The 26,236-nt window shown below is 37.5% G+C and overlaps 1 protein-coding gene across 6 annotated transcripts in view; it reads left to right on the forward strand.

Annotated features, from left to right (window-relative positions):
* rapgef2b (Rap guanine nucleotide exchange factor 2b) overlaps nt 1-26,236 on the forward strand; it is a 393,855-nt gene that overhangs the window by 337,764 nt on the left and 29,855 nt on the right. For 5 of the 6 annotated variants that reach the window (XM_063046413.1, XM_063046414.1, XM_063046416.1 and 2 more), the window contains 8 exons: nt 5,142-5,353; nt 5,457-5,580; nt 8,637-8,660; nt 9,798-10,021; nt 15,077-15,253; nt 16,361-16,513; nt 19,071-19,305; nt 21,744-22,318. In XM_063046413.1, coding sequence (XP_062902483.1) covers nt 5,142-5,353; nt 5,457-5,580; nt 8,637-8,660; nt 9,798-10,021; nt 15,077-15,253; nt 16,361-16,513; nt 19,071-19,305; nt 21,744-22,318 — 1,724 coding nt within the window. The remainder of the gene's footprint in view (nt 1-5,141; nt 5,354-5,456; nt 5,581-8,636; nt 8,661-9,797; nt 10,022-15,076; nt 15,254-16,360; nt 16,514-19,070; nt 19,306-21,743; nt 22,319-26,236) is intronic. The other variant, XM_063046415.1, reaches the window with a different exon arrangement.

Below are 26,236 nucleotides of genomic sequence, written 5' to 3' on the forward strand. Positions count from 1 at the left end.
GGAATATGTCAGGTGAAATACAATATGGGAAAACATGAGATCCTCCAATTTGGATATTCAGAGATTGAAGGTTAGTGTTCAAAGGGACATTAGTGTCCTTGTGCATGAATCACTGAAGATCAACATGGAGAATACAGCAAGCAGTTAGGAAGGTAAGCAATATGTTAACCCCTCTAGCAAGAGGGTTCAAATACAGGAGGATAAAAACATTGCTCCAATTATGTTGTGCTCTGGTGTGGCTGCATTTAGTTTATTGAGTGTCTATCAGATGTTCCGACCAAGGAAGGATACATTTGCAATTAAAAGTGTGCAGCAAAGATTCACCAAACTGACTTCTGGGATGGCAGCTTTGTATGAAAGAGTCAGCAGACTGAGCATGTACTCTTCTCATTTTGGAAGAATGAGGTGATCTCATTGAAATATACAAAATTGTTATGGGTTTCAATAAAAGAGATGCAGAGATAATGTTTCACCAGGTTTGGGCTTTTAGAACCAGGGGTCACCATTCCAAACAGATTAGAAGAAATGTCTTCATCAAGGAGGAAGTGACCTTTAGAATTCCCTACCCAAAAGAATTTTGGAAGTTCAGTCACCGAGAATATTCTAGAGATGGATAGATTTTTAAGCAAGTGGTGTGTGTTAGTGCAGGAAAGTGACTCTGAGGTGAAAAGATCAGCCAATCGATGTCTTATTAATTGGTGGGAAAGGCATGAGAGATAATATAGACTACTTTGGCTTCTGTTTTCTTTGTTCATGCTTTTTTATGCAAGTTGGTGGATACAGGGAATTTAAGCTGCAGGGCTGGAAAATGCAAAGAGGGCGATGAAGAGGTTAGAGAGTATATTAAAATGCGGATAAGAAATTTTAAGTCCTTATTTATTAGGCAAAATTTAACTTAAAGGTAATTTAATAAAAGAAGCTTAAACCCCAAAGAGTGTGGATGGGTATAAAATTCACTGTTATGTTTCTTAGACATTGTAAAGCCTAATATACAAAATGCAAGTCTTTTAAAAATAAGGGAGTGCAAAGGTTTAAAACCAAATAATGAGACAGAACTCTTGTATGTTACTGTTTTACCACATTAAGGGATTTTAAATATAATTGCTATACACATTGTCTGTAAGTCCCATCGCGTTACATGAATCCGTTGACATCTGGGGTATTTTAAGGAGGAGTATCATTCATAAGGTGTCGCTTTATGCTGATGACCTTTTGCTCTACATCTCTAATGTGGAGTCCTCTCTACCCTCAATATTCTCTTTATTTTCTGAATTTAGTCAGTTCTCAGGATATAAACTTAATCTTCATAAGAGTGAACTTTTTCCTTTGAATAATTTGGTATCAGTTAACTCCGACCTTTTAAAATTGTAAGGAATCAATTTACGTATTTGGGTATAACAATTACTAAGAATTATAAATTTCTTTTTAAAGGAAACTTTTATCACTATTTTGGATTATGTTAAGAAGGTACTTTCAAATTGGTCTCCCCTTTCTTTATCGCTGATTGGTCGTATTAATTCTATTAAAATGAAAATCCCTATTAGTTTGAAGTAAAATTTGTAATATTCTCAGTAAAGTAATTTAACAAGATGGCTGTTTAAAAAAAGCACAATTTCCCTTCTCATCATGTTCAAATCATATTTTTCTTTAAATTCCATTACAGATTTTACTGTTTAATTCTTTTTTTAAGTTCTTTGAGTCATGATTGGCTTTATTGAATTTAAAACCTAGCAGTAATGAAATGGGTTGTAATAATGCATTTGTCCCAACAATGAGCTTACTAATGGAAAACAGAAATAAGGATGGAAACTAAAATGGAATGAGTTTAAGGAAAATGTGATTATAAGGCACAGAAAAGTAGCAAGAAGAAATATACTTATAGCCAATAGAAAATACATTCTAGAAATAAATGCTTAATGTAGCAGCTGTCTGTGTTTGGAAGACATTTGCAGAGGAGCTCTAAGTTTAATACTTTTTCATAAGTTTTCACTTTGCCAACTGAGTTCTTCAAAATACTGCGCAGCACTTAAATGTGGAACACTTAAGTAAAGGTTTCCCCCGCCATCCGAAGGTAGAGCATTCCTATGAAAATTCGTAAGGTGGAATGTCGTAAAGTGAAGAAGCAATTGCCACTTATTTATACGGGGAAAAATTTGTGAGCGTTCGCAGACCCAAAAAAAACCTACCAAATCATGCCAAATAACACACAAAACCTAAAATAACAGTAACATATAGTAAAAGCAGGAATGATATGATAAATACACAGCCTATCTAAAGTAGAAATACTTTACTACGATCATTGCCGCACTGTTCTTCATAGCGAAAATCTCACACAAGCGTTCTCGACAGAAACACGGCACAAGCACTCTCACAGAAACACCCTCTCCAGTAACCTTTAAGCTATGAAGCTGCCAAATCATACCAAATAACACATAAAAATACATAGCCTATATAGAGTAGAAATAATATATGTACAGTGTAGTATCACTTACGGATATCAGGAAGACAGCACCGAGCACACTGATGATGTGTGTTAGGCTGAGTCATTGGGGTTTGGGGTGGTGCAGTGGAGCTCAACCTCTGGGCTGCCGACCGGTACCGATCCGCGAAATGTGCAGCGGTGGCCGGGATGCACCCAGCACATCTTTAATAAAAAAACCGAAATAAACAAGCTAATTAATTAGATGCCACCTGGCACATAAATGTCGGCCCAGATCATAGGCGACACAATCGGCAATCGCCTCTGATCTGGGCCGACATTTATGTGCCGAGTGGCACCTAATTAATTAGCTTGTTTATTTTGGCTTTTTTTCTTAAAGATGTGCTGGGTGCGTCCCGGCTACCGCTGCATTCTCTGCAGCAATGTATTGGTCCGTGGCCCGGGGGTTGGGGTGGTGGGACACTGGGGTGTCATCTCATCATCATCTGTTTCCATCAGGGCAGGAAGGTCATCTTCTTCTATGTCTGCCTGCCTCGATGTCAAAGGTCGAGGTTCGTCATCTGCTGTGGCTGATGTGGAAGGCCTGAAAAACGACAGTATGCTTGACTGCTTAGCCTCGCACATTTTTAGATCATACAGTTCTTTGTAAGCACTCAAACCATCCTGCAAATGTGCCCTAATCCTATGTACCCTTTCAAAATTAAAGTCATACTTTTTTGCAATCATTGCAGTGAAAATCTCATGCAGTTGTTTCACGTTCAGTTCCTGGACGACTTCACTTTCGGTCCGTTCGCTACTGTATTCGGTTTCGATTGTTATCCTTTCTTCTTTCAATTGCATCAGCTCTTCATCTATCAGTTCTTGGTCATAGGATGCCAAAACCTCTTCAACATCATCTTCTTCAACTTCCACAAGCCAATCTCACTTTGTCCGTACTTCGTTCACCACGATCGAAACGCTTAATTATGTCTAGTTTTATGCTAAGTGTAACACCCTTACGAGCTCTTTTAGGCTTTTCCGATACCTTAGAGCTCATCTTACTGACGGCTGCTCACAGGCATGTGTTGAAGCAATGCCAGCTAGAATGCAGTTCCGGGGGAGGAACTTGGCTGCTTTTTTCACGCGCTGCCTTTTTTCGTAACAGTGAAAACACCTTCTGTTAGCCAAAACAGGTAACTAATGTAGGTCTTTTGTAACAGCGAGGTTTAGGTGAACGTTTGAAAAGTGCGGGACATCTGTAATCACACTCTGTGTGTTGTTGTTTGTGAATGTTGGTGGAAGTGTTACAAGGGATGGAAAAGATGTTCTGTAATGGACTACAATCATGCATTAGTTTGGAATTGCTTGATGAAAAATTGAATCAGTCATTACCATTTCTAGGTTACAGTAATGTTTAGGAACAATCAGTCAGGTGGAGGAAGTCAGTGGGTGAAGCAGCATCTTTCAGGGGTCTAGGAATTGTCTGTGCTTCAAGTCAAAACCTGTATAGGAGTGTGTGTGGAGAGGGAAGATGGCCAGTAACAAGAGGAGAGGAGAATTGGTAAGACAAGGTAGTCTGAGGATGGGTGAAGTATGATGTGTAGATAGGGGAAGGGTGGGTATTGATTTGAAAGACATAGACAAGTGGGTGATGGGTGGAGGAAAACAAAAGCCTTCGTTAAGTGGAGGGAGAGGTGGCTGGAGGTAGTATCAGACACCATCCTTTCTTTTATTCTTGATCCACCAGTCACTGACTGGCTCATGACTTACCACTCTTCCTTTCTTCTTTGTACTAACAAACTTCAATCTCCACATTATGTCCTGATGCAAGACTTTGACCCAAAATGTTGACAGTTCCTTCCCCTCCCCACCCCACCCCACCCCACCATCACAGATGCTGCTTGACCCAGCAGATTGTTGCTCCAGATTCCAGCATCTATAGTTTCTTGCATTTCTATGCTGATATGAAGGCTGACCATCAGTCAGCAGCAATAGCATATTTTCCTTCAAGTTATTGCTCAGTAGAATAACCTGAAATGGTCGTAATTCTTCACTTACAAAGGTACTCTGCAGTCACAGTTAGCCAAAAGTATATTTTTATTTGGAATGTGTTTAATGATAAACTTGCAGGGTATGATTGTATGCTTTGCTTTTACTAATGTGGGAAATGTGAATTACTAAATGTGAAATGCTACTTTTTAAATAAATTTCAAAGCCTTAATTTTGCTTTGAACTGTTGGAAAACTTGTTATATAACAGTGCAAGTTTTAGTGCTAACAAGCAAAATTTCTTCAAATCTATGCCCTAAAAAATCACAACCCTTCATGATGTTTATTATACAAAGCTTACTGCTTTATAAAATAGTAGATTACTGATGATTTAATATTTGCTTATTTCATTATTTTGTTAGTAATTTAAATATTTATATTGTGCAACATATTTAATTTGAAAGGAAATTCTGAATTGTAGTCCCTTTAGTTCAATGATATTATAAATTGAATCATAACCTGTGTTTTTTATTTCAACAAGTCATAACTCAGTGCCTTATTAGAATAAGGGAGAAACAAGATATCTATCTAGAGCTTTAAAGTTTAAAGCATCAAGATTTGATTAAAAAATAAGTTGTTCAATTTTGTCTTGTTACTGGTTTACTTACAGGACCTATTTGAATTCTATTGTCAGTAATGCCAAATGTAATTGTTTTTGTGATTTCATTATCTAGTGGTCTGTACCTTGCACCAGTGGCACGACTGCGTAATACGTGGGAAAAGCTTCCAAGCAAATATGAGAAGTTATTTCAGGATCTTCAGGATCTCTTGGATCCCTCCAGAAATATGGCTAAATACCGTAATGTTCTCAATAACCAGAACTTGCAGCCTCCTATTATTCCTCTCTTCCCTGTGATCAAAAAAGACCTAACATTTCTGCATGAAGGTAATCTCTTTAAAAGTAAAATATGACTCATTCCTTGCCCCTCTGCCACTACTTAAAACTCAAGCTTGATACCAACATTCAATATGTACGTTTTTTCCCCTAGGAAATGACTCTAAAGTAGAAGGTTTGGTCAATTTTGAAAAACTACGGATGATTGCTAAGGAAATCCGTCATGTTGGCCGTATGGCTTCAGTTAATATGGATCCTGCTGTTATGTTCAGAACAAGGTTAGTTTTCAAGGTACACAAATTCACAGTGATGTACTCTGAATCATTTAGAAGGGGCTAACTGTAAGGAAAAAGGCCCTTGGTTCATAAAATCCATGCCTGTTGGTTTGGATCAGCACTTGCAACAGGAATAATGCTATAAAACATGCTTTACGTTAAAGTAATTTGTCTAATTATAACTTGCTGATAATTACTTGATGGAAGTGAAAGAATCTTCAGTTACAGTTATTAATCATAATTATTTTGTAATAACATCTTGAATATTTTTGAGTTTCAGCATAGGGTACTTTGAAATATTTATCGTGAAAAGTACATTAGCTAACAGTGAATTACAATTCAGAATTCTACCAAATTTTATAAATTTGAATAGGAGATAATTGAATGCTCCAAAGGCTCCTTTTGTCTTGTACATCTGATCGATTTGTATGGTACCCTACATTTGGCATACACATCATTCTGATCTTTTAGATGTTCTAAAGCAGGTCAATCTTTTGTCCCAGGGTAGTGCTAAATTAAAAAGCCTGCCCAAGAGTCAGCTGTTAATAATTCCATGATGAAAAGCTTTCTGAAATATACTTGTACTTGGATTATAAATAAAGGTGGAGCTGAATCTCTAAAAGCCTCTGATATGCATTTATGTTTCAACAAGGTATTTGTTGAAAGTATTCAGAAGTTAACACATGCAGATTTTGACAAAATTTATATAAATTTTTTTATTGGGAGTGTACCTTGAAAATCAAAATGCCATAAATGCTGGAAACTGCTATTCTAGTTGTATTTAAATTTAATACTATTTAGGTTTTGCTTTTCTAGTTGCTAAATCTCTCTGGTTTATAACTTTGCAGTTTAATCAATGGAAAGGTGTAAAGAGCTGATAAAAGTAAAGGTGAAAAATAAGAGTGAGACTTCCTCTCCCTTAAACGTTATGTAAGAGCAGTAAGATCATGGATGATCAGGATATTTGAGGATGATCAGGACTTTGCTTCAATTTATAGCCCTTGAATTACCTGCAATCCAAAAATTTATCTCAGTATTCCGCATACTTAATGATGCAGCTTTGAAAACTCTTCTGGGCTAGAGAGTTCCAAAACTTAACAAACTTCTGAGAAAATAAATTCTCCTCATCTGTGTTTTACGCAGTCATACCATTTTCCCAAGACTTTGTTCTAAAGTCTGTCATGAGCTGAGATTCCCTGAGAGTCTCAATACTGATAAATTTTATATACTTAAATAACAACACCTCTTATGCTGCAAAACTCCAATGAGTATAAGCCCAACCAGTCTAACCTTACTTCATACATCACCTGTTTCCCAGTAATCACTTTTGTGATTCTTCTCTAAACTGCCTCCAAGGCAAACCTATCCATCGTTAAATTAAAAAAAAACAAAAATTCTGGTGTGGTCTTATGAATTCCCTATGCTTTTATAGCAAAGTTTCCTTACTGTTGTATTCCATTCTTCCTTCCGTTAAAGGCTGGCATTTCAAGTGCCTTCTTAATTACATGCTGTTACCTGCATGCCAGGTTGTTTCTCTTCCACAAGGACTACAGATCTGAAGAAAATTTTATAATTTAACATTCTAATTGTCTTTTCTCCTACTGAGGTGAATTATGTCACATTTCTCTATATTATGCTCCATCCACTACCTTTATTTCTCATACCTGTCTTTATTTCTTTGCAGACACATTATGTCCTCATCAGAGCTTATTTTTCCACCTGTCTTTGTAACAGTAGGCGACCAAGGTCAATTTAAGGGGTCATTGAAGATTTCAGTCCAGAATCTTAAATACTATATGCTGCAGATGCCAACAGACAGTCATACCACTCTTAGAAAACAGAAAACACAAGATTATCTGTAAGGGTTACAGGTAACCCTTGGACCAACAAGCTCATTGATCTAAAGAATTTTATAAGCAGCTTCTGTTGTTTCAGATGCAGAAGTATTTTTATTCACCAAGTTTTCATAGAAATATGAGAATTAATATTTTCATTTCTGAATTGTTTCCAGTGATCTGTTTTGCAGATAAATTTGATGTTGCCCATTTTCATTTTCATAGCTCTAGAGCTGTGGTGTCACACAAGGATCAGATCTTATGTTGAGTTTCTCAGGGCTCCACATAGATTTGGTTTCTCTTGATTTGGGGCTTCATTAAGAAAGTATAGTTTTCAAACCATTAAATCTAGAATAAGCCAAAATGAGAATGTATTCTTGAACAGAATACAGGATAGAAACTTTTCTCCTGTACGTTTTCCTAAGGGCACATATGGTGGTAGCAGCACACTGCAATTCAGAACTTTCTCCCTTTCCTGATGGATGATGAAATAGGTACTCACAACATTTACAAATTTTGATTGGGTACTGGAAAATGGCATTAGTGTGGATGGGTAGTGAGGAGCCAGTATGATCATGGTGAACTGAGGGGCCTGTTTCCATGATTTTAACTGTGGTTCAGTTGAAATCATTTGAAATGAACTTCAGAAGATTGTACAAGGCCAACATTCTGTTTAGTCACTATGAGTAAGTTTCTATTTTCTATCCATTTGCTTTTAAAATACAACTTTTGAATCTTCACTGAAATTAGGGATAATTTTTTTGTTTGCCTTCAATGAGATGGAAATAAATAAAAATAGAAATGTGCCTTTGTTTGCTATTGATGAAAACAAATTTTTACCCAGCATTTCTGTAATGTGCTGCCAATCACAATTTTGGATTTAGTTGAGTTCCACATTCTATAGGAGGGATCATTCAGCCCAACCAGTCTGCTGGGTTGGCAGATATAAAAATCTAATGCATATCACTATTAACAAATTGTAATTTTAATTAAGTTACTTTCCATTCTTACTGTGACTGGACAAGAAAGTTATTTAATTTAAATTAACATAATTGATCATGGTCACTTTTGTGTGTTGTGATGACTGAAGTGACTGGACTATGTTATGTCCCTTGGCTTTTGTTACTGCATGTCTGAGATCTGGTCTTTTCTGTCTGAGCTTGTGATCTTTCTCTGTCTTTCTTCCTATACCCACGCTTCAATATTCATGGCTCTCAATTACAGGAAGAAGAAATGGAGAAGTCTGGGGTAAGTGGTGGTATTGCAGGCTCAAAGGACATTTTTGCCATTTTGCATTTTTATTTTTCTTTCTGCTGCTTCCTTTATGCTTTGACATTTTCAATTTAACCCTTTTGTGCTCTGGCTTTATTGGATGATCTTTACCTACTCACATGAGTTTTCTAACATTACTGAGGTTTACTGTGGTCATTTGGAAAATACTTCATAAACAGTAATTTCAAAACCATTAAGGCATGTACTTTGAAGTTGTGTACTTAATGGTTTGAAAGTGGCATTTATTCACAGATTATAAAAGTTCTGTAAATATTAATTGTTTTAATGGCAGTCATAATTTTGTGTGTACAAAGGTACTATAATTACAAAATATTTTCTCCCCTTTCTTACAGTATTAGGGACTTATTGGTTGCCATGAGGTTTGACTTAATTAGTAGTTCAGTTTAATGTTAGATTTTAGCTCTCTTGACATATGTTTTAATAAACTTAAATCTAAAATGGATTCTGTTTTTATTCACTTTTGCACAAAAGTAACATCACAGAATTGTGAAATACTCCAATGTGGTGAAAGTATTTTATTCTGAATATCTATCAATATATATGGCCATTCAGATAGATGCTAAAGTTTTTATTGGTGTGATTTTTAAGCTTAGCCAGTGATGGACTGTGCACCTAGTATTTTTTTTTTACTCTCTTAATGTAGAGATAAATTTGCTACTCATTTTGAATGGGGCTGTTTAAATTATAATTTTCTGATCATAAATTAGTTTAAAATTTAGAAATGTTCTATTTGTAATGTAAGGATTTATTTTCACTGCTACTTAACATCAGTCCTGCATGAGCTTTGATGCCTACTCCAACTGTTCTGCTGGAGTGGTAGCCTCTTTCAAGCTAGTGAGCAGAGATGCTTATAGCTGTTTAAGTTTTGGTTGTCAACATGATGTAGTATAGGGCTATCTGCAGAGTAGTTGCTGGGTTTAGTTTCCTTTCACTCTTAATTCCTCTTGTATTTGTCTGTCTGAACTACTGGAATGAGGCATGTGTTATTTTGCTTGAACTAGACTGACCTCGATCTGACTTCTGCATGTTTCAGTCGTTGACCTCCCATCCTGAAACCAGCGGCATCTCTCTCTCTCTCTCTCCCTTGGGCAGGTCGCTAAGCCAAGGCAGTACAAATGCTGCTGTGTTAGATGTGGTACAGACAGGGGGACACAAGAAACGGGTACGTCGCAGCTCATTTCTCAATGCTAAGAAGCTCTATGAAGATGCACAGATGGCACGGAAGGTAAAACAGTACCTTGCAAATCTTAGCCTGGATATGGATGAAGAAAATCTACAGGCTTTGTCACTTCAGTGTGAGCCAAGTACAAATACATGTAAGTCATGGCTTTTTTTTCTAATTGTCGGGAAAATTAACAAATGGGCCAACCAGATTTTCAGATTTTATTAGGTGTTGCATTAGAAGAAATAAAGAAGTCAAAGCCAGCATAAAAGCCAAAGAGAGGGCATATAATAGAACAAAAATTAGTGGGAAGTGAGAGGATTGGAAAGCTTTTTAAAAAAACCAACAAAAGACAACTTAAAAAAAAGTAATTAAGAAGGTAAAGGTGGAATACTAAAGTAAGCTAGCCAGTAATATTAAAGAGGATACCAGAAATTTTTTCAGATACACAAAGTGTAAAAGAGAGGCAAGAGGGGATATATGACCTGCTGGAAAATGATGCTGGGGAGGTAGTAATAGGGGACAATGAAATAGTGCATAAACTGAATAAGTAGCTTGCATCAGTCTTCATTGTGGAAGACATTAGCAGTATGGTAAAAGTTCCTGCTGTCGGGGCATGAAGTGAGTGAAGTTACCATAACTAGAGAGAAGGTTCTTGGGAAACTGGAAGGTCTGAAGGTAGATAAGTAAACTGGATCAGATGTTCTACACGCCAGAATTCTGAAAGAGGTGACTGAAGAGATCATGGAGGCATTAGTAATGGTAGTATCACTAGATTCTGGAATGGTTCTGGAAGACAGGAAAATTACAAATGCCACTCCACTCTTCAAGAAGGGAGAGAGACAGAGTAAGGGAAACTATATGCCAGTTAGTCTGACCTCAGTGATTGAGAAGATGTTGCAGCTGAATATTAAGAATGAGGTCTCGGGGTACTTGAAGGCACATGATAAAATAGGCCATAGTCAGCATCCTCAAGGGGAAATTTTGCCCTACAAATCTATTGGAATTCTTTGAGGAAATAACAAGTAGGATAGACAAAGGAGAATCGCTTGAGTTGTGTACTTGGATTTTCAGAAGGCCTTTGCCAAGGTGACACACATGAGTGCTTACAAGCTACGAGCCGATGGTATTACAGGAAAGATTTTAGCACGGATATAGCAGTGGCTGATTGCCAGGAGACAAAGAGTGGGAATAAAGGGAGCCTTTTTTGGCTGGCTGCCAGTGACTAGTGGTGTTCTACAGGGATTTGTGCTGGAACCGATTTATTTTGTTATATTTCAATGATTTGGATGATGTAATTGATGGATTTGTTGCAAAGTCTGGAGAGGCAGGTAGTTTTGAGAAAGCAGAGAGGTTACAGAAGGACCCAGACAGATGAGAATGGGCAAAGAAGTGGCAGATGGAATATAATGTTGGGAAGTGTATGGTCATGCACGTTATTAGAAAGGGTTGAAAATGGACAGAAAATACAAAAGGAGGTTCACGAAAATGATCTCAGAATTGAATGGCTTGTCATATGAAGAGCGTTTGATGGCTCTGGGCTCAGAAGGATGAGGGGTGACCTATCAAATGGTGAAAGGCCTTGATAGAGTGGATGTGGAGCAGATGTTTCCTATGGTGGGAGAGTCTAAGACCAGAGGACAGAGCTTCAGAATAGAGGGGTGTCCTTTTGGAATGGAGATGTGGAGGAATTTCTTTAGCCAGAAAGTGGTGAATCTGTGGAATTCTTTGCCACAGGCAGCTGTGGAGGTCAAGACTTTATGAATATTTAAGATAGAGGTTGTTGGATTCTTGATTGGTCAGGACATGAAGGGATATGGGAAGAAGGCAGGAGATTGGGGCTGAGGGGAAAATTGGATCAGCCACGATGAAATGGTAGAGCAGACACAATTGGACAAATGGCCTAGTCCTGCTTCTATATCTTATGGTCATATGGGTCTTGACTTTGCAGGGAATTGTCATTCTGAAGACATACAAGTATGTTAATTGCTATCACAAATTACTCCATTTTGTGCATCAATGGCAAAAAGAATCAAAGGGAGGTTCGTAGGCATGTGTTACAGAGGTTAAATTAAAGGGTACGGGTAGATAAGGAAAGGGATAATGGGACTAATGGAGTTGCTTTGCTTGAAGCCAGCATTGTGCTTAATGCTGCCTCCTTTATTATTATGGTTGCAGGTTTACCACGTAGTAGTCAGCTTTTCCCCATGAAATTATGAGTCAGTTTTCACAGAAGCACAGCAGTACTGAAGTTCTAGTCAGCTGAGCGCGATACTTTTCTCGCAACACACAATCTGTGTTGCTCTACATTCCGGCATCTGCAGTCTCGATATTTTTCACATTTGTTAAGCTCTTCTCAGCATGCGAATGCGAAGTTGTGATAATTCTGCACTATTTCTGCATTTATTTTACTAGAGGGGAGTGTTTTTGAGGGATTAAGCAAAGTATTAGTCAGTTTAGATTTTTTTAATGTTCAGTTGATGTTTTCAAGTGTTACTCAATCTTCTTTTAAGGTAGTATTTCTCAGGCTCTCAGGTTATTTTAAACATCCAACTGCATTATCTGCGTCTAATAGTTTTATGGAGAATGTTTTGTCTTTAGTTTTGAATCACCAACTGATGATGAATTTACCTTAACCTTCACTGATATACAATGGATTCTAGTTAATTGGGACACATCAGGACCAGAATGTTTTGGCCCAGTTAAGCAGCTGCCCTGATTAACCAAAGGTTCATGGAACTAGTTAAAAACGTATAAAAAAGACAAACCACCATTTAACTAAGTAACAAATTATGTATTTAAATGAAATACAGAACAAATTGGAACTTTATCAGTACTACTACAGTATTAAAAACTGTATTTGTTCCTAATTATTATTGATGGAGGAATTCATCTAGTGTATGCTGCTGTGTTCTTTTGATTGACTGTAATAAACAAAATCAGTGCAGATACTTCGTGCAGATAGTGAACTGCCTTCATGCAATACCTTTGACAATTGCATCTCCCAATATTAGTTTCATTGTGACATTCAAAATGATTGTCAATACCTTCAAATTCTTATAGTTTCAAACTTGTTGAAGTAGTGAACTCCTTTCATTTTCACTCCTGGCTGTTTCTGACATCTCCAAGCCTAAATGCTTGAAACTGCAGTAAACAAAGCAGTTCTGAATTGTCCTACTGCTTATTTCTCATCAAATGTCAATGGTTTTTGAACACAAACGTGCGAATGACACAATTTAAAAACTGTTTGCTCCAAGCATGGTGTAGTGTCTAATGACCACACAAGTGCCCACGACAGACACCAGTTAGAAACTATTCGGCAACTCTCATCACATTTAAATCCCTCTGTGGGCTTCCATTTGTGGCCATCTGCAGTGTATAACTATCCTTGGAGTGCAGGTGCGGAAGCTAAAGACCCACAGTGGTTAAAAGAATATTGGTCAACAGTAAATTGGATCATGATGTGGCTAGAGGGAAAAACCAATGGCATCAACAGTTTATCCTGTTTAACAGTTGCTGCAAGGTCAACTATTTTAAAGTAGTTCAGTGAATCAAATCAAGGATGGAGGTCCAAGTTGCCTTTTGTGATGCTTGTAATAATCCAGATTTGCACCATTGAATTTTAGGGTTGGCAATAGTTCTTCGTGATTGCGGTATAACAGTTGAGATGATCGGTTTCAGATAAGTACCATAATACCTCAGAGAGCTGATTTTTGTTGATTGTTTCTGTGTATATGATACCATGTGGTTCACTGCTGCTGGTATTATCCAGGATCAGATACACAAAAACTGAAAAATGAATATGAAATTGGTTGCTGATTATGGAAGTATTGTTTTCTGTACTTGCTCCAATCCTTCTGCAGGGTGTTGTATATGGGCACAAGCAGATTCTAATTTGTTCTCCAAACTAAAAGAGGGTGTTTTCCTTTGGATGACTTTTAGCATCCAGCTTTGGAGACAGATATCATTGATGGACTTACGGCATAGAGGCAGACAATCTAATGCCTGGGAAAGTTAGGCAGTGGACTCTATTGGATGTGGTTTTTTTTGTTTAGTATATAGTTTGATTTAATTTGCCATCTTAGAACATAGAATACTACAGCACACTATAGTCCGTTCAGCTATGGCATTGTGCTGTCCTTATAAACTAAGGTCCATCTAACACTTCCCACATAGCCCTCTATTTTTCTATCATCCATGTGCTTATCTAAGAATTTCCTAAATGTCCCAAATATATCTGCCTCTACCACCACCCCTGGCAGGGTGTTTCACCACCACCCTCTATCTTAAAACATTACCTCTGGCATGCCCTCTATATTTTACTCCAATCACCTCAAAGTTTGCTTAATTTTGTATACTTTTAAGACCATAAAATATAGTTGCAGAGTTAGGCCATTTAGCCTATCAATCCAGTCGATCATGGCTGGTCCAATTTTTTTTCTCAGCCCCAATCTCCTGCCTTCTCCCTGTGTCCCTTCATGTTCTGACTAATCAAGAATCTATCGCTCTCCGCATTAATTATACATAAAGACTTGGCCTCCAAAGCTGCCTGTGGCAAAGAATTCCACAGATTCACCACTCTCTGGCTAAAGAAATTCTTCCTAATCTTTTAAATTTGTGTAGAATGTTTAAAGGTTATCTTTTTTTTAAACCTGCTTTTGTGTCTCTAAATTACTTTGTTGTGATAGACTGCTCAGCTTGCTTGATGACATTTCCTTGCTTGATGTCAAAGATTCCCTTGAACTGATGTCTAGGAACCACATGTTTTGAACCACATGTTTAAAAGAAACAAAACTAAGAACCAACTATCTTTCATTCCACCTAGAGAAGAAGAAAGCATTTTTCAGCTCCTATTGGTTATTCCTTCCGTTTAACATGCTGGGTTTATAAATAGAAGTTACATTATATATCACCACATTAGTTATAACATTTGCAGCATTTCTAAGAAAAACATTCAAGTTTTTTTTAATAAGTCAGAGTTAATATTTCAGGCTGATAACGTTTTAACTGAACCAGACCAGAATATTCGTAATTACTTTGTAATTGTAGAGTCCTGTACTGTGCTGTTCTATTCTGTTTTGTGTACTTTTATTTCACTCTCCACAGATAGTATTTCCAGAAATTTGTACTCTTAGGTTTCCAACATCTGCTGAAGGTTCCTTCTGTGAACGTATATACATATATGTATTATCTCTTTCCTGTTGTCTAGTACCCAAGGGTACAGGAGAAAGAAAAGCAGGAAAACTTTCAGATACATCTCCAGTTGCTCCAAGATCAGGCGGACAGCATCAGAAGCAGCAGAAAGTAAATCAGGTTCTTCAGGTCCCAGCTGTATCATTGTATCCATCACGCAAGAAAGTGCAAGTTAAAGACCTACCTCCATTTGGTAATCATTTTTTGAAAAAATACTACGGTATACTGGTCCACAAAATCGTGCATGAAAAGTAATCCACTGGAGGAACATTACATAGTTGAAAGTTATTGCTTTTGATTTTTAAAAACTTCCATAATGTAAATGTCTAAGTGTTGCACAGTTTGGGGAATTTGACCTGATGCTTATGGTCATAATGTACATCAGTCCATGTTAGATGTTTGATGAACATGCATGCTGTGATTTAACATCATGTAGCAATTATTTATAGAGTTTCCAAAAAAAACTCAGTTTTCTGATTTGGACAAATGATTCATTTTGTAGAGTCACTGTTTTCATAATGTACCATTAAGTTGAGCAACATAGGTTAAATGACCATTTGACAATTAACCCAAGAATCTTGGAGATTGCTACCTTGTTTAGAAATATGCAGCAGGTGCACACCATGATTTTGGGTAGAGTTCACATTAGTTCTTCAGTAAGGATGTCTTTGTATTGGTCCACTTGGTTTGCTACACAGTTTGAAGCCAGAGAACAGGTGAGACAAGTACAGGAATCTCAAAGGAGAAAGAATAGGACTTGAGTACACTGAATCTTACCTCCATGGATGAAGTTGGAACAAAGTGCTGATGATGTTGCCACTGGCTGTGTTTGAAGGCAGCAAGTTCAGATACCATAAATTCTTAAAAATGTATGGAATGTAATAGCTGCAGAATGCTTCACTCATGAAGGATAGCACAGCTACTACTTTCAGCTTCAGCTGAATCATTTTAACTATGGAACCCTACCAGGCACAGATGACATGTCCCTAACTCTGTGTAGTTGACTGAAGTAGTTATTACCAGGATGATCATTTAATGCAATATTAGGCACTCTAAAATGTGACATAAATTTTCTGTGAAGACAACAATTGAATATTGTGTCTAAACTGCACCAACACAAATACTATCCCCAAAAGTAATGCTTTTTAAGAGTAATCTAATTGCTGGACCAAGTATTACTGTTGCATAAACAGGTGTATTTAAATGTCTTTTATTGTCTCCGTTGTTCAACATTATTTTAACTTGTTTGTGCTGAACAAGATTTTTTAATTCCATGACTATGTCAATTTCTGTTATTTAGGTACTCATTCTCCTCAAGCTTTGAAGAAAATTCTGTCTTTGTCTGAAGAAGCAAATTTGGATCGAAATAAAAAGCAGACTGAAGATACTATATCAAATGCTTCATCTCAACTGTCCTCTCCTCCTACATCTCCTCAGACGTCACCAAGGAAAGGTGAGTTTCAGAAAGAATATGCATTAGACCCCCAAGGTATGACCCCTCTCAAATCTATAAACTGGCAGAGTTTGAAATAATTTAATATTGAAATATTGATGTGCTATTAGTTTTCTAATCACTTTAAGCATTTTTAAAATCAGCTTTACGTCTTTATGCCAATTCTGTTGCATCACTATCCTCTGTTAGCCTCCTGTGTGTAATGAAAGTAATTGTACATGCATGGGTGGTATTTGCAGCCCAATACTTAATTTCTTTCAAATTGAAATATATATTATGAAACATATTACAGTTGAGTATAATGGATGTCTTGCAAACAGATGCCATCACTACCTTTATGGTGGCACTGCAGGCACCTTCTGCCTTTTGGAAACTTGGTTCATGCCACATTTTTGGTTTGTGAACTGTTTAAAGTACGAACAATTCTCAGAAATGGAGCCCTGTCAAAATCTGGATGTGGTTAATGTTGAAAATTTGCACTCCTTCATTTCAGTCCACGCTTGGATATAATGGCGACCTAGTTCTATCACAAGCTGGTCATAGGAAGTCCTGTTATCCTTGGTTTTACTTGTTGTCTCAGGTCTTATGCTGCGTAACTACAACATTTTCTGAGAAGTTTGAGGGGAAAATGATCTCTTTAGGACAGAATGAGTACTTCATGAGTACTTTACTCCTGATGATGGTTTTTTAATGTCTTCAGTGTTAGAGCAATCAGTTTTTTTTGGAATTTTTTTTATTTTGTTTGATTTAGGATGTGTTTGATTTAGATAATTGTTAGAATCTAAGTAATGGAATGAAGGCATGTGATTCGACAGTATTGGAATTAAAATGTTTCAAGAAATGTAGACCTGAAATCTGTGGATGTGCTAAAGTACAAAATATTTTCTAAGCTTGCAGAATGTTGCCTTTTTGTGTACAGGTTCAACATCCAAAATTTGGTTGTCTGAAAACAGAAGGTATCCAGAAAAAATATATTTTAGTTTATTTTCAGTTAAACACAGCTTCAACAACCATGGTTTAATCCTGGTCTTTGCCACTCCTCCAACATCTTGAAACTGTAGTGATGGGTTAATCGACAACTAGAAATCACCCTTGGTATAGATACATAATAAAAAGAACCAAAAGCGAGCTTATGGGCACATGAGGGAAGATGAGTTACGTAGAGGCAAGGAAATGGTGGGGGGGGGGGGAGAATGGGTGCAGTGTTGGTCTGTTAGCATTACCCAATTGCATTCCTGCTTGAACCCAGATGACTGAGTAAGCTTGGTTATGCATCATGTACCCTTTGAATAGTGTGTTTATATATCAGATTGGCCAGAGGAATTATGAGTTTGAAGATGTTCAACTGAAAGTGGCAGGCATTATGTATGATAGGAACAAGATCTCTGACAGACTAAGAGATTTGTTAAATGGCAGTAAAATGATGCTGGTTTAAGAATCATAATTTGGAGCTTTGTCGTAGATTGAAGCGGAGGAAAATACTGGATAAGAGAAACGTATGAAAAATTAGTAAATAATATTGCTGGATAGTAATAGGTAATTTAAAAAAGACGATTAATTGTTAAAACCTGGATGTAGTAAAAATGGGATGAAAAAACTGGCAAAATTTTTGAGTTTTAAAACTTGTTTTTTATACCTTTATTTGTGCCAGAGAGTTTATTTATTGTTCTTTGGTATTGTGAACTCAATTGTATTAGAAGATCTGAACTACCACCATCAGGATTTCAGATTTCAAATTTCAAATATATTTAGTTATCACAAGTAGATCAAAACATACAGTGAAATGAGACTTTTGCATTAACAACAAGCACAAACTTAGGATGTGCTGGAGGCAGCCCCTAAGTGTCAACACACATTCTGGCGCCAACATAATATGACACAATACTCAGCAGAAGATTGCAGTGAAAGAGGAAGGACACAGCTTGTGTGTTCATTAAATATGCACTGACTGTTTGTATTGACGTTTTCAGCTTTATAAATTGATAAGAATTGCTTTTTCAAAATAGATTGTTGGAATGCTGCAAATGTTGATAATGAATCCATCATATCATTAAAGTGTTTTGAAAAAATTAGGCATATCTAATGCTTGTTATCCTCACAGTTCTCATAGCGTATTAATTCCAATATTTAATTCATCTTTGCAGATTCAAATTGCACACCATCATTTATGGAAATATCATTACTCTCTTGCAGATACTTGTGCTTTAGCTAACTATGATAAGAATGGCAATCATTTGGTTTAATCTTACTGAAGAATGAGTTATTATGTTAAAATGCTATTGGAATTACCTTTCTGCTACCAAATATGTCTACTTGAACCTGATTGCTATTCTTTTGTCTTTGTGCCTTCTTCCAGTGCTCAGATTCGTTTGATTTTTATGTCCGTAGATATTTATGAAATAAGTCAATTACAACAATAGATATGAAGCAGGACTTCTAGAAATTCTGAAAATTTTTCTTTATTTCTCTATTCTGCATCTGCCCTCCATTGTTTAATTAATACAGTTGATACGAAAATATGTCTGTTGAGTGGTTCAAATATTTTTCTCTTTGACAGGTTTTATTTTGGCACCAAGTACTACTGCGGATAATTTTTCAGACTCTGGCCACAGTGAAATTTCCTCCCGCTCCAGCATTGTCAGTAATTCCTCATTTGACTCGGTATCTGTCAGTCTTCATGATGATCGACGACAGCGCCATTCTGTCAGTGTTATAGATTCAAATTTAGGATTGGGTGTAGAAAGAAGACTAGATAAACGATTATTAACTGATCCAGATCAATACTATATCAGGTTGGAGGATTTTTGTTTTAGTTGATTCTTAAGCATTTATCTATTGTTTGAAATGCCGCTGTTTGAAACATTTGTACTCTAGTTTGTGCTATGAAGATACAGTAATATCTGAGGAAGAAGTTTGCTTTACGTCTTCGCACTGATTTACATTTTTGTTAATTTCTTGTGATATTCAGAGGACGAGCTCAATTTGTTTACGTGTTTGTTCAGAGGTTAGAGATGTACTTTCTTCATTCAAATGTTGACATGGAAACCTTTTAATTTCAGCCCAGTTTGAATTACTCCAATTAGCCAGTTGTCAATATCCTCAGTTGAAGACTGCCAATTTATAGAGTTATAGATTCATAGAACACTACAGCACAGAAGTAGGCCCATTCAGGCCATACCAAACTATTATTCTGCTTAGTCCCATCAACCTGCACCCAGACTATAGCCCATTGAGTTATCGGTGTGATGTACTTGTGTTCTCTTCAGCATTAACAGTGGTACTCTACCAACCCTACAGTGTTCCTTCTCTGTACTTACTTGTACTATTAGTTTTTCAGACAGTAACAGAGACTCACTAATTGAATTCTCCTTACACATCTACACAACAGGCTTCATAGACAAATGTTTGTATTTGGTCCTTAATATATTATCATCCATAGACATAAAGGCAGTTTGCATTTGTGTCTCAGTGACTGAACTCCACCTGTCTACTACCACTTTTGATTTTCCACTTCATCTGTGCTTTCAGAATGTTTACTTATAACTAAATCTTGTATTAGTTACCATTTCCATTAATTAGACATTGGAAAGACAAATATTCATCAACAGACCTTGCCCTATCAATTCCATTCTCATCATTAGCCATTCTCTCAGGCTGTATTAGATCATTCACCAGAATCGATCTTATTTGATACTAATATAACCGTTGCCATCTGAAGATATTTTTTTCAGATAGCTGCCAACGAATTATGAATGCTGGAAACATATAGGGTGGGCAACATCTGTGGAAAGAGAAGCAGTGTAACATTTCAGGTCAGGGGTCCTCTGTCATAACTAGGAAAGGGAGATTAAATGAAAGAGTAATTTTAATTATGGAAGAGCTGTTTTATCAAAATAACTTCATTTCAGATTCTTGAGTCTTGTATCCAGATACATGCCTTAAAATAATTCAGTGTGGGTACCATAAATTCAAATATTTCTTGTTCTGTCTGAAATCGCTATACCTGTCTTCATTGTTATATGTTTGACCCAATTCTCAAATAGAATATTTGTTGCATTGTCTCTTTATCCCTGTTGAAGTTGGTTTTTCATCCTTACAGCCTTTTAACATGATTCCTTTACTCTGGTGTAGCCCTCTGTACAAGTAGCTTTCTGTAGCCCAGTATATTGTATTTTTCTTTATAGCTATGTCCATTTAAAATACTTGAAAGTTTTTGACTTTATTAATTCAATGAATTGGCCCACAGGTAATTTTGCTACATCTATCTCAATGCAGAGTAGGAATTTTAAACCAGCTATCCCAATCTGATGTATTAGTTTTCAAATGTAAATGGGAAACAGGAAAATCAGTTAACGTGACTGCTTTAACACTGAAGTTGAGAGGTTGCATTTTTCATCTGACAGTTTCCTATTTATAATTGTCCCCCAAATGTATAACTCTATTTCTATGTAATTCCCAGCAGTATTTTGACATAGTTAGCAAATGTCCTAAGATCACATTTTATGTTATTTTCTGACCTGGGCTTGAACCAACCAAACATTTAAGGGTACTGTATTCCTATGCTAAGCCACTTGCGGTACAGCATTTTAAGGTAAAGGAACTGAATGATACAGGTCAGTTTTATGTTTTCCATGTCCTTTCCAGATTCTTTTGTATCTGTCATCTAAAGTACTTACACCTACTCCAAGTAGAACAGATGAGAATTGGGATTTAAAGCAGCCTTATCAGAAGGTTTTAACTCTCTTCTGGGCTTCCTGTGCTTATAACATCAACTGGAGCACAGTTTTTCAAAGATTTGCCATTAAGGCTCTGCAAACGGCTTTTCATTTCTTTATGTATATTTTTTATTTTTTTGTGTTTTTCTTCATGCTTCATCTTAGCTGTGTCCAATCTTGTTTTTATCCCGTTGTTCCATTCTTAACGTTCATCCATTCCAGTACCATCCTCACCCCTCCAGGTTTCATTAAGATCCAGAAGTCACCTCCTCTCTGTGGTCCTGGTACTGCTACAGGTAATTCTGAGGAAGTGATTATTTTACTATGCGGTAAAGAGAATGATGCAGTAAAATAATTAGCTGTTTGGTAATCAAAGGAGCCAGTCAAGATGTTGTGGTAATTATTCATTATTCTCTTTACTGCTGATTATAAAGGTTTAGCTAATCTAGGTATATGAGATAATGGACATGATTATTTTTTACCCAGTATTTAAAACAATGTTTTGGTTTATTTAGTTCCTACACACCATCCAGCACAGAGGGCAGAGGGAGTCTATATGCAGGAGCAGCAGTACTGTCTTCACCAAGCATGGAAGAGTTAACCCAGGACCAAGGAGACCGAACGTCCCTTGATGCAGCAGATAGTGGTAGAGGAAGTTGGACTTCTTGCTCTAGTGGATCACATGATAACATCCAAACAATTCAACACCAGAAGAGTTGGGAAACGCTTAGTAGTTTGGGAAATTTTCATTATGAAAGCCCTGCTGAAGGAACAGGACTATCATCAATGTGGGCTACAGGCAGCCAGATGGACCAAACCATGTTTCCTGAACGTGTCACGAAGTCCAACAGGCAGGGCCAACCTAGAGATACCATGGAACACGCTCAGTCCAGAAGTAGCTGGGCATCATCTCCAGGTTATTGGGCAGAGGATTCTGAAGGTGACACAGGAACTATAAAACGGAGAGGTGGAAAGGATGTATCAATTGACTCTGAAGGAAGTAATACAGCATTAGCTGGAGATGATTCTAATCAAAATGTGAGATCTTCTCATATAGCAGCGTCGTCATCTACAGCAAAAGGTCTCATTGGTAAGTGTTCTGTAGATCTACAGCATAAATAAAGCGCATTTGTGTTAACTAATTTTATGCTTCCCGTCTTTTATTAGTTAGCCGCAAAAGTAGCTGTTATTTTCCTATGGGCAGGTCGTCTAGAACTTATCCACATAGTCATGAGTAGATAGTTACTCCAGTTAAAAACTACTGAGTTACCAATTTGAATAACATGTTTTCTTTGAGGATGTGAATCTTTGGAAGTCTCTTGCTGTAGTGTGATGAATATTTTTAAGGCAGAGGCAGACAGATCTGTTACAGTTACCAGGAGTTATTACAATGTGGAGTTGTTATAGTCAGATAGTCAGATCAGCTAAGAGAGTTGTAAAAGTGCGCCTGAAGGCTTTGTGTGTCAATGCAAGGAGCATTCGTAACAAGGTGGATGAATTAAAGTGCAGATTGTTATTAATGAATATGATATAGTTGGGATCACAGAGACGTGGCTCCAGGGTGACCAAGGATGGGAGCTCAACATTCAGGGATATTCAATATTCAGGAGGGATAGACATGAAAGAAAAGGAGGTGGGGTGGGGTTGCTGGTTAGAGAGGAGATTAACGCAATAGAAAGGAATGACATAAGCCGGGAAGATGTGGAATCGATATGGGTAGAGCTGCATAACGCTAAGGGCAGAAAACGCTGGTGGGAGTTGTGTACAGGTCACCTAACAGTAGTAGTGAGGTTGGGGATGGCATTAAACAGGAAATTAGAAATGTGTGCAATAAAGGAACAGCAGTTATAATGGGTGACTTCAATCTACATGTAGATTGGGTGAACCAAATTGTTAAGGGTGCTGAGGAAGAGGATTTCTTGGAATGTATGCGGGATGGTTTTTTGAACCAACATGTCGAGGAACCAACTAGCGAGCAGGCTATTCTGGACTGGGTATTGAGCAATGAGGAAGGGTTAATTAGCAATCTTGTCGTGAGAGGCCCCTTGGGTAAGAGTGACCATAATATGGTGGAATTCTTCATTAAGATGGAGAGTGACATAGTTAATTCAGAAACAAAGGTTATGAACTTAAAGAAGGGTAACTTTGAAGGTATGAGACGTGAATTAGCTAAGATAGACTGGCAAATGACACTTAAAGGGTTGACGGTGGATATGCAATGGCAAGCATTTAAAGATCGCGTGGATGAACTACAACAATTGTTCATCCCAGTTTGGCAAAAGAATAAATCAAGGAAGGTAGTGCACCCGTGGCTGACAAGGGAAATTAGGGATAGTATAAATTCCAAAGAAGAAGCATACAAATTAGCCAGAAAAAGTGGCTCACCTGAGGACTGGGAGAAATTCAGAGTTCAGCAGAGGAGGACAAAGGGCTTAATTAGGAAGTGGAAAAAAGATTATGAGAGAAAACTGGCAGGGAACATAAAAAGTGACTGTAAAAGCTTTTATAGATATGTGAAAAGAAAAAGATTGGTTAAGACAAATGTAGGTCCCCTACAGACAAACAGGTGAATTGATTATGGGGAGCAAGGACATAGCAGACCAATTGAATAATTACTTTGGTTCTGTCTTCACTAAGGAGGACATAAATAATCTTCCAGAAATAGTAGGGGACAGAGGGTCCAATGAGATGGAGGAACTGAGGGAAATACATGTTAGTAGCTAAGTGGTGTTAGGTAAATTGGAGGAATTAAAGGCAAATAAATCCCCAGGGGCAGATGGTCTGCATCCCAGAGTACTTAAGGAAGTAGCCCAAGAAATAATGGATGCATTAGTGATAATTTTTCAAAACTCTTTAATTCTGGACTAGTTCCTGAGGATTGGAGGGTGGCTAATGTAACCCCACTTTTTAAAAAAGGAGGGAGAGAGAAACCAGGGAATTATAGACCGGTTAGCCTAACATCGGTGGTGGGGAAACCGCTAGAGTCAGTTATCAAAGATGTGATAACAGCACATTTGGAAAGCAGTGAAATCATCGGACAAAGTCAGCATGGATTTGTGGAAGGAAAATCATGTCTGACGAATCTCATAGAATTTTTTGAGGATGTAACTAGTAGAGTGGATGGGGAGAACCAGTGGATGTGGTATATTTGGATTTTCAAAAGGCTTTTGACACGGTCCCACACAGGAGATTAGTGTGCAAACTTAAAGCACAGGGTATTGGGGGTAAGGTATTGATGTGGATAGGGAATTGGTTGGCAGACAGGAAGCAAAGAGTGGGAATAAACGGGACCTTTTCAGAATGGCAGGCATTGACTAGTGGGGTACTGCAAGGCTCAGTGCTGGGACCCCAGTTGTTTACAATATATATTAATGACTTGGATGAGGGAATTAAATGCAGCATCTCCAAGTTTGCGGATGACACAAAGCTGGGCGGCAGTGTTAGCTGTAAGGATGATGCTAGGAGGATGCAGGGTGACTTGGATAGGTTAGGTGAGTGGGCAAATTCATGGCAGATGGAATTTAATGTGGATAAATGTGAAGTTATCCACTTTGGTGGCAAAAACAGGAAAACAGATTATTATCTGAATGGTGGCCAATTAGGAAAAGGGGAGGTGCAACGAGACCTGGGTGTCATTATACACCAGTCATTGAAAGTGGGCATGCAGGTACAGCAGGCGGTGAAAAAGGCGAATGGTATGCTGGCATTTATAGCAAGAGGATTCGAGTACAGGAGCAGGGAGGTACTACTGCAGTTGTACAAGGCCTTGGTGAGACCACACCTGGAGTATTGTGTGCAGTTTTGGTCCCCTAATCTGAGGAAAGACATCCTTGTCATAGAGGGAGTACAAAGAAGGTTCACCAGATTGATTCCTGGGATGGCAGGACTTTCATATGATGAAAGACTGGAAGAACTAGGCTTATACTCATTGGAATTTAGAAGATTGAGGGGGAATCTGATTGAAACGTATAAAATCCTAAAGGGATTGGACAGGCTAGATGCAGGAAGATTGTTCCCGATGTTGGGGAAGTCCAGAACGAGGGGTCACAGTTTGAGGATAAAGGGGAAGCCTTTTAGGACTGAGATTAGGAAAAACTTCCTCACACAGAGAGTGGTGAATCTGTGGAATTCTCTGCCACAGGAAACAGTTGAGGCCAGTTCATTGGCTATATTTAAGAGGGAGTTAGATATGGCCCTTGTGCCTAAGGGGATCAGGGGGTATGGAGGGAAGGCTGGTACAGGGTTCTGAGTTGGATGATCAGCCATGATCATACTGAATGGTGGTGCAGGCTCAAAGGACCAAATGGCCTACTCCACCTATTTTCTATGTTTCTATGATATTATTAAATGACAGAACAGCTTTAAGATGTTGAGAGGCAATAGCAATCTTCTAATTAATTTCACAAATTTGCGTACCTTAATGTTATTTGACTATCACTTCAGAATCAGAATAAGGTTTAATGTCACTGGCGTATGTTGTAAAATTACAAAATATAAATTACAATAAGTTTGTGTGTGTGTAAGATGAGGGGAAAAATAGTGAGATAGTGTTCATGGGTTCATTGTCCATTCAGAATCTGATGGCTCTTTCCTTTCCCAATCTTGTAGCACTAATTGTTTATCTCTACAGAGATTGATGTTAGCTTATGTTTTACATATTCTTAGATAACTCTCCCATCCCATACCTAGTAATAAAGCTGTTGGTTATACAAAAGATTAGAAATATTTATTCTTGCCAGTACTTTTGTATGTGAAACATCACATTGGTTAGAAAAAAGAATTTTTTGCCTCCAGCATATGAGCCATTTAATTATTTTGTGAATAATATACTAAAGCAGATTATTCAGATATAAATATCAGATGCAAAGCAGATGACTGGCCTAAAAATATTCTCTGCTGACATTTATGCCCTTGTGAAGAACAAACCGTTTTGTCAATTACCCAAGGAAATCAGTTTCCTGGCACAGATAGAACTCCAATTTACTATAATTTTCTTTGTACTTACAGT

This window comes from Mobula hypostoma, chromosome 4, assembly GCF_963921235.1.
Source record: "Mobula hypostoma chromosome 4, sMobHyp1.1, whole genome shotgun sequence".
NCBI lineage: Eukaryota > Metazoa > Chordata > Chondrichthyes > Myliobatiformes > Myliobatidae > Mobula > Mobula hypostoma.